This window comes from Hydractinia symbiolongicarpus, chromosome 13 (genome assembly GCF_029227915.1).
Source record: "Hydractinia symbiolongicarpus strain clone_291-10 chromosome 13, HSymV2.1, whole genome shotgun sequence".
In the NCBI taxonomy this organism is placed as follows: domain Eukaryota; kingdom Metazoa; phylum Cnidaria; class Hydrozoa; order Anthoathecata; family Hydractiniidae; genus Hydractinia; species Hydractinia symbiolongicarpus.
Genome location: NC_079887.1, coordinates 7,618,821 through 7,633,673, shown reverse-complemented (window position 1 = coordinate 7,633,673; position 14,853 = coordinate 7,618,821). Strand labels below are relative to the sequence as shown.

The 14,853-nt window shown below is 34.5% G+C and overlaps 1 protein-coding gene across 1 annotated transcript; it reads left to right on the top strand.

Annotated features, from left to right (window-relative positions):
- The first annotated feature begins 650 nt into the window (after positions 1 to 650).
- On the top strand, positions 651 to 12,439 carry LOC130623444 (cilia- and flagella-associated protein 410-like). Its single transcript, XM_057438932.1, has 2 exons — positions 651 to 803; positions 11,228 to 12,439. The coding sequence occupies exons 1-2, from the start codon at positions 742 to 744 to the stop codon at positions 12,087 to 12,089; spliced, it is 924 nt and encodes a 307-aa protein (XP_057294915.1). The 5' UTR covers positions 651 to 741; the 3' UTR covers positions 12,090 to 12,439.
- Positions 12,440 to 14,853: the final 2,414 nt, after the last annotated feature.

The following is a 14,853-nucleotide window of genomic DNA, read 5'->3' as shown; positions in this document are numbered from 1 at the left end:
TGGCATAACATGATTCTTCTCCGTAAACGCATAAGAACTTCAGTCTTCCTGATTGCCCAGTTGGACAGTTGAGTGTATGAATTAAAAAACTTGCACAGCGCAGAGATGCGAATCGCTGGTAAAGTTACGCTAACATTTTATTCGCAGGAAAATACTACGTAAAAACACTACATTTAAAAAATGGCAGACCATGCGCAAATTGAAAAAAATATTAATAATAACAAATCACTATTTACTACTACATTTTGTTTTTTCTTCTTTTTTTATATCAGGAACAAATTCGAAGCAACCACATTTTTAAACACTTTAAATCTGTTTTAACGTTAACAACGAAAAAATGTAATTTTAGAATCAGCATTCTTAAAATTAAATATTCATATTGAAACAAACAAAACAAAAGCAAATATTAAATGAACTTGTCAACACAACAAAAAAGAGCGACACAAAAGTTGCGAGAACTGAAAATGTTAACTAATATATCTTCTGCTTATTCTCCATAAATAATCAGGGACTGGGAAATAGAGCCAATTGGTATAATTCGTGCAATTTAGACGCGAAAAGCAGTTACTGCTTTTGAATGATTAGTTCCTCAACAGCTAGCCCTGTCCCAATGTCCTGGGAACAAGGTTGTATGTGGACCAGAAAAAAAGTGCATTCAAAAAAGGGTCCTGAGGTCGAATTGGGCTATGATCTTTGCCGTATGTTTACTTTTCTATGTAAACAGTACACAGAAGTTAGTATATGGACACAAAAAAGTTAAACAGAAGTGGGGAAAGACAAGAGAGGCGAACACCTAAGCAAAGGTAAAAACTTTCTTCGTTTTAATTTATATCTAGCTACAGCACAACGTCTTTTAATCAGATAATAATATGTGTAATAGGTTTAGGTATAAAATGTTATGCTCTCTTTGTTGATATAGCTAGCTAATGTAAAGTGACTAAGAAGGGAAAAATATTAGCCAGCCAGTCCCCCAGCTAGCTAACAGGTAGAGCTTCTTCTATTCTTATTCTTTATAAATAAGCAGGGGGTGAGAATGGGGCTGATTGCCTTCAGCTCTACCTTTGTGCAAAGCAGGTGCCAAAAGGGTTGAAACACTATAGCCAGGAGACGCAGCATAATTTTTTTTACAAAGTGTCTGCTGCTCCGGTACCGGAATCGTACATCGAAAAACTACTGAACCGGTACCGGATTCCTAGATTTAAGAACTGCTGCACCAGTAATGAAACTTTACTACCAGACCCCGTATTTGTAAATCTAGTGCACCAGTACAGGATCTTAACTTAATTCCTAGCTTTCTTTGTTGCCTTTTCGGACGAGGATTATCAAAATAAAGTAAGGGAAAATAACGTGTTTTATGCAGCGATTACTACTGTTTCTTTTTTGCGAAAAAACAATCTACAAAGTTCGTTGTTTTAGCAATCAATCGAGTAAAAAATGAATATAATAAAAAAATATAAGTTTGCAAACAACAATTGGTTAAAAGGTATAAACATAACGGAATTTTTGCTTGTTTAAACTTGACTGGAGTTTGGAACTCTAAAATTGTGAGAAGCTCTGTTCGCAGCGATACAAGCGTCTTGTTATCTAGGCTCTTACTTATTTAATATGCAAGGGTTTGTATCCACGAAATAGAAATCAGGTTTTTGCTTCTTTGAAACGAATCATTCTATTGAAACGTTCCAAACGGTCAAGGGATTAAACATGTATTTCGCAAGAACCTCTTTAAGTTGATTTTTTTCAGAGTATGAAAAATAATACTTATTTTATCGTCTTCGTTGTCAAAATAAAATTTTACACAAAAAACTAGGAAGTTTGCTGAAAATCCTCTGCCGGTTCATTAGCTGTGACCCGGAGAAATCCAGTACCGGTTCAGTAGTTTTTCGATGTACGATTCCGGTACCAGTGCAGCAGACACTTCGTTTTTCTTATCACCAGGAAATCGAAATAGTTGAGGTGAAGAAATTACATCCAACAATTTTTCTGTGGCCAGAAATCTGACCACATTTTTTGATTGGTCAATTCTATTGTGCTTTGCTCACGTGATCAATATCAGAAAATCTTTTGTTTTAAGCGAGAATGGCTTCAGTCTCCTGAACAAATATAATTAGTTTTTGTATAAAATATTTAAAAGGGTGGCGTATACAATCCTAATTACGTGATTATCTAAACAACAGCTCTAGCGACAATCTGGCAACTCTGCTCGCCACATAACTTCATGGTTTTGACTATAAGCTATCCCTAAAAACAACTTTGCAAAAATGCCAAACAAGGCGGGCGTTAGGACAGGGCAGAGCGAAAAAGAAACCGTCAAAACGTTCTGTTTTCATGATTTGCGTCTTAATTCCATAATGTTTTTTTTTCCCATGTGAGATCCACTGAAATTATTCTAAAGCCTATTTTGTGATTAAAATGGTTGCAATACTTGGGGACTTGTCACAGGGGGAGCTATAGCTCCTTGAAACATCGTCATGTACCTTTTTTGATGCTCAAAAAACAGACGTGACATTAGGAAAACTTCCTGACGCGAATTACCAAAGGGGATATGTGGAGGAGAGCACAGATAGTAATAAATTCTTTTTCTTAAAAATAGTGTTACTTGCAGGATAGGTTCTGCTTGGAAAAAGTTCAGAGAGTTACTTCCTTTGTTGACTAGCAAAGTCTTGTCAATTGAGGTAAAATGTTGGTTGTATGAGGCCTGTGTAAGAAGTGTTATGTTGTACGGTAGTGAGACATGGGCAGTTAAGCAGGAAGATCTTGACCGTTTAGAAAGGAATGATATGAGAATGGTTAGGTGGATGTGTAAAGCCAGTCTGAGAGACAGAAAGATTTCAAAGTTGATTTTCAATGTTGGTTATATTGGTCCAACCCATGCTAGCATGGAGAACGGACGTTAAGCCGAGAATGATGATTCTCTGGCCCGTCTAGTAGATAGATAGATAGATGTATAAAGTAGATAGATAGATAGATAGATAGATAGATGTGCATATTTTACATTATAATAATATAGGTTTGTTTGGTATTTAATGAATGATTACAAAGATAACAATAGATTAAAAGGTCATAACCCCATCGCGCAAAAATCTTGCCATGTGTGATCTATACCAGCGATGTTTGGGCTGTCTGTGTGTAGTGTACAAGTTATGGTGCTGGTAAAAATGGTAATATGGCATATCATGAACGTAAGGCCCAGGATATCATGCCATTGCCAGCCGTTGTTGTCAGTAAAAAGAGAAAGTTACAGAGAAAGGTGAAATCACAGAATTAAGACATTCATGGAATTTGGTCAGTATATGCTAACATGTGACCACGCCCACTTTGTGCTCATTGGTTGATTGTAATTTGGGGTTTGCTGTGAGGTGGATTTGAATTTTAGGGATTTGATCTGACATTTGTTTGCATCTAAGCCTTTGTTTAAAAGAAGCTTAATTAGATATCCTCAAAAAAGGTAAGTTAACTAAGGCTGCTGGTTATGGTTAAAATTGTTCTTTTTGCAATTATGTACTGCTTTAATGCATGTGACCTGATGGGGGAGGGGGATTTTAATGAAAGAGGGAGGGGGGATCTGAAAAAATCTAAGTGTTAATAAGTTTGGGGAGAGACTTTTGTTACGCATCTCAGTATTATTTTCATTATTACATCCCAGGTTTGTATTGTTTAGTGGACCAAACATCCAGGCAATCAAAAAATTGCAAATAAGAGACTAGCAACGATGAATGATACTGGGTTTAAACTTTAAATTATATATGTGTTTTATGGTTGCCACTGATTGTTATTTCTTGCGTGGGTGGGCGTGAGAAACAAAAGTCAAATCGACATTTCCGATGGCAATTTGATTATGAATGCTGCCCTTAAGCTAAGCTAAGACAAGATTCCAATGTTTGCTACCAATTTTGCCTGTTCAAAGTGATATTAAAATAAATTTATGTCTCTAGATTTTCTGACACTATTCGTCTGTTGCACAAGCCAACAAATGTTTTCCGCATTGATGATATCACATCCGGTACATTCTTGTTGTGATAAAAGTGGTGACTTTAGTGTTTTAACTCTGTCTCTTTGCAGCATAGAGACGTAGTGTAAAGTTCTAAGCATTGCTTTGGACTAGAGTATGATGACACATGTTGGGTACCATACAAACAATATTTACTGACATTTTAAAAATATTTTTTAAACATTCTGGGCTTCTAGTTTGGTCAGTTGTTTTAAAAACTTTATTTAGAATATCCTTTAAAAAAAGTTAAATCACCCCCTATATATAAAATGTTTGAGTTAAAAAACAGTTTTGGTTGTATAGATTTAGGTTACATAGAGTATATATAATTGAAAACCTCACAAATTATAACATCTTAAAACTTTTGTTGCTAAAGTTAAAGGGGAAGTAAACCTCAAAAGTGTGATTTTTTTTTTCGACTACTTATTTGTATTTGAACTTATAAAATCAGAAAAATAACACAAAAACACAAGAATTTATCTCTAAATACCTATATGCCCTGTTCATCTCCGTAAAAACTTCGTTTTTGAAAATAGCGCGTCATAATAAAAAAGACTGGGCTCTTATTTGAATATGACGTTTTATAGTTCAAAACATTGCGCTAGCTAGACGAGGTCCTATGTTGGTGCTTATAATGCAACAGACTTTCAAAAAAGAAACAAATAAATGCATCATTGTTTCTTGTCCAGTGATGAAGAATATGTCTGAAACAGTGTTCCACACATTTCAGCTCTAAAGCCATTTAGTTTTGAGCCTAAAATGTCGTTGGAAGAGCAAGATAATTTTTTAAGTTCAAACCATGAAGACGAAGCTATACAAAAACTAGGCAATCGAATTGGAAACAATAATTGGTGTAAATGAGGTGGTCACTGTAGACCTATGAGTTTATTCTCTGAAAGTTTGTGATGCAAAGATAATAATGAAATTCCTGACGACTACTTCGAAAGTACAAATAATTTTGCCAAATATAAAGTCTTTCATATTTATAACCATGACTGAAGTGATATCCATTTTTTATTTTTAACATCCTTCTGTCTTCAATTAATTGAAATTGTTTAATTGAAAGTCCGATAAAATAGGAAATAGATTTTCCATACGCACAACATGATAAAAAGATTCTCACCAAGCTCTTTACAATAAACTTTTAACACAATCTTTTGTGAAAAAAACATCTCGCTCTCCATCTGAAATATTTTATGCATCCTTGAATACGTTTGTTTCATCCAAAAAACAACATTTGTCGCTGACCTGAATGGTCGTGCTCCTGATTTTCTGCACCAAGTTCGCTTCTACACCGTCAATGTAAATTTTTGAAGCAGGAAAAACTCATTGGCGTTTATAATAATATTATTTAACTTACAACTTGTATTTGCTGATTACAATGGCTAAAAGAAGAAACATTACTGTCAAAGATCTAAAAAAACCTTGAAGATGCGTTGAAAGAAAGCATTGACAGCAAGCTAGGATCCATCGCTAACGACATTCTTGTAATAAGAAATGTCATTATCAAAAATCTTACCAAGCAAAATAAAAACATGCAAGATAAGATCAATATCCTAGAAAACAAAGTCGAATCTGTCACTGCAGGACTGGCTGCTCAAGACCAATACACTCGCCACATCAATCTCGAGATATCAGGTATTCCGGATAGCATTCCTCAAGAGAATCTTGAAGAAACTGTTATTGCTACTTTTTGCAGAGATTGGTGTTCATCTAGACGAACATGAAATTGAAGCTTGCCACAGCCTCAACTCAAAAACTTCCCCGAAAAAGACGATCATTCGATTTACAAACAGAAAAAGATGTCACGAAATTGTTAAAAATGAAAAAAAACTGAAACAAGGGATATACGTGAATCTAAATTTTATGCCAATATTTTCAAAAACTTGCCTGGATGGGTCCCAGACTAAAAAAAGACGACGAAATTTCGCAAACTTGGTTTAAAAGCTCTGCTGTGCTGATCCGTATTGAACTAAACGATATAACCCTATCAAAATTACTGATGAACAGGACTTCGTAAGACTGTTTTGCGAATACACGTTTTAAAATAAGTTTCTACACTTCCCCCATTCCTTTTTTTTAATAACTGATGAGCCGATTTAAACTTTGGCGCCGAAACCTTCATGATTTTCTTTTCACAAGTTCATGATGGCAGATTAAGTTGTGCTATCGTTCGCATTGTGAAGGAGAACTTGTTTTTTAATTTGCTTAAGAACGCTGGTTTCTTGGTTCTACGCTCCTCAAATACAGGTAAATTTCTCTCCAAAACATTCTGGCTGATAACTTACGCTCCATTTATTTTTTCCAGTCGCCCCTGACAATTTTTACAGTTTAGCTAGATTCATTATTTTGTGTCTAGCTAACATTATTTTGTTTTTGTTTATTTTGGTGTCTAGTTTGTGTGTGAAAAATGTGCCTTGCAATCCCTTTCCCTTGCAGTGTGTGTGGAAAATCAGTAAATGACAACCATACTGCAGTATTTTGTGATCTCTGCAAATTATGGTCTCATACCAAATGTAACAGCATTACAGCTAGTGAATATATTCTGCTCCAAGAGTCACCATTTAACTGGGCCTGTCAAAAATCCCTTAGAAATGTTTTCTGTGATGACTCTACTAACATGAGTACTTCCTCTCCTCCTGACTTCTCAAATTCCAGTTTTGCAAAAAATACTAAACTAAAATCTTTTTTGTCCCGCTTGAATGATCTCAATAACTTTTACGAGACTGTACAGGAAACTATGGGTGTTGAGGGTGTCAACGGCGAATTTACATCATTAAAGTTGGACAACATAAGAGCATGAGAACACAAAGCTCTTTCTTTTTTTCACATGAATATAGCATCTCTTAGTGTGTATATTTTGATGAGCTTAAAGCTCTCCTCCAAAACCTTGAATTTGCTTTCGATATCATTGGTATAACTGAAACAAAATTCCAAGATAAAATCATCCCAAGTAATGTTTCACTTTCAAATTATACAATTGAGCACACTCCATGTGATGGAGAAAAGGGGGTAGCGTTACTTTATGTATCCAACAGTCTTAATTATACCACTCGTGTTGATCTAGATAGCTTGCCTATAGGTCACTCGAAGTAGAATCTAAATTTATTGAAGTCATTCTCAAAAACCGAAAAATGTTGTTGTAGGTTGTATCTACAGACGTCCTAAAATGCCTGTTGAGATCGTCAACAATAATATTTTAATGCCTCTCCTGGAAAAAATCTCGCTTGAAAAAAAAAAAAAAAAAACTGACACTGATGGGTGACTTCAACATCAATATTATGCAAGTAAATACTAATACTCATACAGAACCCTGATGTACACCCACATTTACACTAAATTCATCCCTAAGTGAATCGCTAATCCTGACACGACTTCTAGCATTGCTGTACATAGACTGTACCATCGTAAATAGCCACTCATCCACACCTAATTTTCTCATAGCCCACCAAAAAACTTGACACTCTATCAAAAGCCCTTTCTAAATCTACATACATTTCCTGAAGCTGTCTGAGTAAAAATATTGCATCTGTAGTGCCACACCCTGGAACAAAACCAAATTGCATCTTATCTATATCAATTCTTTCTCTAAGTTACTTATCAATCACTCTTTCAATAACTTTCATTACTTGATCAACCAACTTCAAACCTCTATAGTTACCTCTTTCTAATGCATCACCCTTGCCCTTGAAACAATTCACCATTACACTCGACTCCCACTTACTCGGAATAGCTCTTGCCAATGTTCAATTTCCTAATAGCCTCCACTTCCCATTCTGTCTTGATCTGCATAGCTGGCCCTTCTACAACATCATCATCAGACAAATTATCCTCATCCCAATCAAACTCAGTGTTAAGCAACCTCGGATAATAATTCTTCCAAGCTACCCTTTTCTCCTCCTCTGTGCTAGCTAAAACACCTTCATCATTACGTATACACTTCTCTCCTACAACATCTTGATTAGTCTTCTTCATTTGCTTTGCTATCTTGAATACCTCATTGCGCTGGTCTTTCTTCTTGACACATCTGCAAATCTGTTTCTCTCTGCTTCTGATTTTGCCTTATACACTGCTGTACGAGCACGACGCTTAGCTTCTAAGTAAATATTTTTACTACCACCTGACTTCCACTCTTTCCAAAGTTTCCTCTTTTCCTTTATACACTGGTCAACCTTATTATTCCACCACCAGGTCTGTCTATGTCTAGCTGGTCCTTTCGTCCACCCACAGGTATCATCAGAAGCTGCTAGAAGACAATTCTTCAAAGTAATCCAAGTACTTTCAACATTGACCATTGTGGGCTAACTGCTGAACTTTTGCACTAAATTGTCTTGCTACAATCTCTTCCTTCTGCTTCCAGACTTTACGACGGGGCCAGTACTTTCCCTTAACTTCTTTAACACTCTTAGATAATATCACAAACCAGCAACCTATGCTGGGAAACACACTCGTTTGTCTCCATTAAAGGTATTTTCTCAAATAAAGTATTTATGAAACATGGTGTTCCTCAAGGATCTGTACTTGGCCCACTTCTTTTCTTGCTCTATATTAATGACTTACACGAAGCAATAAAATTTTCCCTAGTTCATCACTTTGCTGACGATACAAACTTGCTGCATTTTAATCCCTCATTGAAATCCCTCGTCAAAAAAGTCACTCTTTATCTTAGATTCCTCTGGCACTGGCTCAGTGCTAACAAAATATCTCTTAATGCTAGTAAAACGGAATATATACTCTTTAGACATTCCTCTAAACCCATTAACTGTGAAGTTAAGCTTTCTTTTGGTGGTCAAAAGGTTTTTCCTAGTGGAACTATAAAATATTTTGGCGTACTGCTTGATTCTAACTTAGGATGGAAGTCCCAGATTAATTCAATTGCAACCAAACTGAAAAAGGTTAATGGAATCATTGCAAAAAAAAGACATTATGTGCCGATGGATGTTCTCCTGTCAGTTTATAATGCTCTTTTCCACTCAAATCTAAATTATTGCTCCCAAGTCTGGGGTCAGTCCATAAGTTTACAAGTGAACCGAATCACTGTCCTTCAAAATTGTGCTTTACATCTTACGAATTTTACCAACCATAGAACAAATGCAAACCAATATTATAAATTCACAGATACTGTGAAACTGCAAAATGTATTATTTATTTATAATTTATTTCACAACAATCTACCTGTTCCTCTGATTGGTACCTTTTCAATTGACTTCTCTCACTCTCATAATACTCGTGCAAACAGCCTAGGCCTTATAAATTCGCGTGCTGTTCGTACTTTTGCATTTGGTTTGAAATCCATTAGGCATCAAAGTGTCCTATCATGATCTAGTTATCAAAATGCCTTACCTGAAATTTCATAGACTTAAATCCCTAATAAAGCATACCTTCTTGTCTAATTATGTTAAATTTATATATACCTAAAATTACTATTGTTCACAATCACTTTCACACCACTTTTGTTCTTGGGATTTGCAGTTGCAATATTTTTCACATTTTTTCGCTTGTCTGTCTTGTTTTGTAGTGTGGTCTGTGTTGTTGTGTCAAGTTGTGTGTTTTGTATTGTCCACGGTGGCGGTCATACTTCGAGCTCTGCTAACTTTGGCAGTTTCCGGGGTTTACCAGGGCATAATTTTTAATCAATAATGTATTCATCTCCTAGTATATATGTTTATTTCATTCATTCATTCATTCATTCATTCATTCATTCATTTGAAATTTAATGTAGAAGGCCCGGAAAGCAACAATGATGAAGGGATTAAAAAAATGGAATACGAAGATGCGTTCTAATGAAGAAATACAATAGTGAGATGTGCTCTTAATGAGTTTACGTGAACAGGGGGTAAATTTTAAATTTCCTATTTTGGGAAAAACATGTATTATAGATTTGATGGGTACACAATCGATTATAAAAAGATGTTAAAAAAAACATACCCTCGTGTGCTTTATGGGCAATCCGAAATAAATACTATACAGCCGATAGATATTTCCGAATTGTTGTCATTACCCCCGTCTGTCAAGGCATGCATGCGACGAAGAAAACATTTACTTGTTGTGAGGTGCATCATTTTTGAACTTAAAAGTCAAAGTAAGTTTGAAAAAAAAATGAATCAACGAGACGAAGTTAATAGGAAATCATTAATGTTTAAAGAAAGAATTATCATTGTGTAAAATATAATTTTTATTGGCTTGGTATGTAATTGTTGGTTACCAACACGAAGTTTATACCGAGCTTGTATCTTTTTATTTTGATAAACAAATAAGAAAGTGTTTTGTTGATACATACAAAAACAAATGATTTACGCAAATCAGGTAATTGCCTGAAGGAACTTTTTTAAAGCAGTTTGGCTCAAAGTGCGTTGAACATATATAAAATCCTGAATCCTTAGGCAAGGGACCAGTTCTACTAATATTATGTAACCATCTTTTTTGAAGCTCGTTTTTTTCTCTGCGCTGGGAATTTTGAAAAAAAAACTAACATATATTAGGAAAGAAGATGAAAATAAGGTTGTTGACTGTTAACAAGTAGTCTTACTGATATGAACTGTTCCTTTTTAAAAAAACAGGAAACAAAGTTACAGCAACTTTAATATATATAATAAAAGTTTTATAAATCAATAATTTAAAAGGGAAACCGAGGTATAAAATGATGTTAAACTTTAGAGCTTAAAAAGTTAGTTAACAAATCTTCTTAAATTTCCTAAAAAGCACTTTTTGTTCTAAGATATTCACATTTAAAGAACTTTATATTTATTTATGCGGCATAAATTATGATGTCATATTTAAGTAAAAGCAAATTGTGACATTTTCTGTCATCAGTAATTTTAGACCTGTTAAGGGATGTACATTCAAACTTTATCAATGCATAGATATTATAAAGGTGAATTAAAAGACTTCTTAGGTCATGTACTGTGTAGAATGCAGAAACTTTTTTTTAATTTTGTCTTTCAAATATTTTAAGTAAAGTGGTCACAAGAAAAACTGTTTCTGGAAATAATTACAAAAAGTAACTGAGATGTAAAATACATTAAAAGTTGTACTAATTATTTTCAACAACTTCAACTTTGGTGGAACATATATTTTTACGAATTGTTTAAAAAAGATAAATGCACATTTCCATTAAGGATTTAATAAGTATAATGGTGTTTATTATATTGTGTTAATAAAGAAACTGTTTCGCACGAAAATATAATGCCTGCTAAAAAGTCGTGCATTAATTTTTCATGTTTTTTTTTTAAATTATAGAATGTCTCTCACAGAGAAGCAGTCACTTGGGAGATCTCATGCGTCATGTTTAGCTCACGTTAAAAACTTGAATTGCTGGGGGAGCAATATTTCAGATATATCTATCGTACGACAAATGGTAAATCTAGAAGTCTTAAACCTAAGCGTGAACAACGTTTTAACGTTAAAAGATTTATCATTTTGCCCAAAACTAAAGGAACTGTATTTACGTAAAAATCAAATTCAAACTATGAAAGAAATTACATATCTTAAAAATTTAACACGGTTAAAAGCTATCTGGCTTGAAGACAATCCCTGCGTAAAGACATCATTAAATTACAGAGAGACAATCTTGAGAAACTTGCCGTCTTTATCGAAAATAGATAATATTGAGGTGACTGAAGATGAACTACGGTTAGCTATGGACAAAGGTGAACTCTTTGAGGACGATCTAACACTACCAACTTTCGATGAACTTGATTTAAATCACACGTTATCACCAGACGATGTGCTGCGGCAAATCAGCTTGTTAAATTCCAATGATGAAGAGAAACCATCTATTTCAGAGAATGATGAGATTCCATGCATTGAGCATAACGCGACAGAACTCGATTTAAGTTTAGGAGTGAGTTGTTCGATTGATGCTAATCAGGATGACGACGATGCTAATCAGGATGCTGACGATGCAAATCCATCGACCGGTAACCTAGCAACTGTTTCCAATGAAAACGAATCAAATACTTTAAAAGCAGTGCTACTGCTGATAAATGATTTAGATTCTCATGAACTGCGACAAGTTGTTGCTGAAGCTTCTACCTTGATATCAAGTCAATTTGAGAATGATTCTCAAGATTTGAAACTTGTCGAAGATGTTGAGAAATGAAATTAATGAAAATAATTGCAAAGTGTGTATGCATTTCGTATAGGCTCTAAAAAGACTAGACTATAACCAGGTGCCATCATATAGAGGTTCTTATCAATAAAAATTGCGCGGAGCCCCATACAATGGGAAATTTAGCTCCTCCAGATCCTGTGATTTTGCGACCTGTATGAAAATTCTTTTACCTTCACGATTTTTTGAGGTTTGGTGAAAAGTGTATTTGCATAAGTTTCAGTTGCAATAATTTTTGTAAGTAGAATTTTGGGTATATAAATATATAACAGGGTATAATATATTATGTACATATAATATTAATATAAGGAAGTGGTGAAAAGAAATGTTGCAAAAAGTTATTTAAATTGTGTTTTGAATGATGGACTGCATGCCTAAGCAGACTTTAACCATTTCTATTAAAATTTGTCTGCTCGAAAATTCTCGGAAATGCGAATTCGAATTTTCCTAAAACCAACTACAAAACGTATGATTTTAATCGTTTGTATTGATTAAAGTAATAGTCAACCTCTGTGTCATGTGCCAGTTTAGTTAAGGCGACCTTATCTCAACAGGCGTAAAATAAATTAAAATTGTAAAAAAGGAATACTAGATTGGCGAAAATAACTCTTTGCAGAAAGGTTAAACTGTTTTATTCGCAAAAATAAACTTCGCGAAGTATATAAATGCGACGAAAATTTTCACGGAATACATACTTTTCGACGTCGCAAAAGCAGTAACTAAAGGACGTAACTAAAGCAGTATATACATAAAAAAAAATGAAATCAATGTCTCACTATATGCTTAAACATTATAATATTATCTCACCTATCCTACATCGCACATATACGCATTGGTCCAAAATCTACACTATATTGACTATCTGACGTGATGTACCTTCATGCACACCTTTGTAATGAATGCTTTGCATGCTCTATTATGCGTTGTTCTCCAGAAAGAGATATTTTCTTCCTCAAAATTTACTTAAAATATTTAAAAAGCGAAACAAAAAACTCAATACATAGACAAATATTTATCATAGCACACCCGTATTTCATTCTTAACAGTTAAGAATGAAATACGGATGTGCTATGATAAATATTCACATATGTAATACACACCATCCGGATAAAATATCTGAGTTCATCACTAACATATTGCCGCACGTAGTGTAGTGGGTTCGTCTGCGCCTCCCAGTTCTGGGGACCGCGGATCGAATCCCGCTCACTGCTTGGCAGTACGTTAGTGATGAACAAAGTAGTTCTTCTTCAATATAAAAAACTCAATGTTTCAATTAAGCTTTCTTTCAGTGCATTGCAAAAAGATTTGCCTCAAAAAAATCTACTTTCGCTTATTTTTCTTGTCTTATTTAAAATTTAGTGCAATTCGCAACTTCAGCTTGTCTTTTTTTGTTTTCAACAAAAAAAGTTCAAATCCTTAAAAAATAGTTTTTGGTTCTTTTTTCGTGGAATTCTTGTTAGTATTTGCTGTTATCGCGAAAATGAATTTTCTTAAGGTCGGCTGGTGGGATAGGAATATAAATCTCAATAAGCAGTTTAATTCTGCTTGATACTCAACAGTTGGCGTCATCCTTCAAATTGCCCAAATTCCATTTTGTCATAGCAGTGTTGTAAGCGCTGGCTAAATAAGTAAATAATTGCACCATTTTACACGATAGTGTTGCGTAAATTTTGATGTACTTAATCTGACCAAAAATAAATAAAAAAAAGTGACGAAGTTTTATCCAGGTTACAAAAGTTTTGTCTGACTAAAACTTTATTTCATCTGTTATATTACAGTAGAAATAAAGAGAGTTCAAGAGTTTGTTAAAAACGTATTTCAGATTTCCAGCAACACTGGAAATAAAAGGAACGGGTAGGTCAACCTTGTACCTAGGGCTCTTTTTCTCTTTCTGATAATTTAAATGGCGAAAAGAAGAAGCCCTTCCAGAAAGGACGAGGATAGGCAAAACAAAAACAGTAGAAAATTGAAACAAATTATAGCCTAAACAAACGACTTTTGGGGGTTATAATAATTTTTAAGGTATTTTAAAATGGCTGGTCTTAACCATATTCGTTCCGGGGTTTTTCGAACATACTATGACCGGGGGGCGCCCCCCCTCCTCAATAACTTTTTATAGGGATGTTCAAATTGAATCAACCTTAGCACACTTATAGTACGTCATAAAAGGAACAAACAATAAAAGAACGTCAGCACATTTTCTGTGACGTCATCAGAAGCTTGAAATTTGTTAAAGATACCACTATCTGCTTAAGTTTAATTACTTTTGTTTCAGAGCGAATTTTTGCATTGTGTTTGAATTTTCTTAAAGCTAAATAAAAGATATTTAACATATTCTCCGGTTTTTACGTGGATCGCCTAAGAAATTGCCAAAAAATGCCCGAAAATTTTTCCGATTTTTGGGTAAAATCGGACAAAATCGGGAAATCGGATTAATCACGTTGCAAGTTTCAAGTTCTAAGGATAATCCTAACATTTGTTATTAAGCTTTCCCCATTATAGAGATTTCATAGAGATATTTAGGGGTGGTTTCGAGTAATGGCAAATATCAAAGCCTTTGAAAGGTCTGTAGCCTAAAAATTTGGCATGCAGGTGCCTAAAAGATAAATATTGAAACTCAGTAAGTTTCATAGACATATAACATGGCAATAAGGAGTTATTAAAAAAAAACCTCAAGGGGAGGGGGGGGGGGGCGGAATCCCCTCCCGGACCGAATAGGGTTAAAACATAAAAATTCAGTAAGAAGGGATTGTTG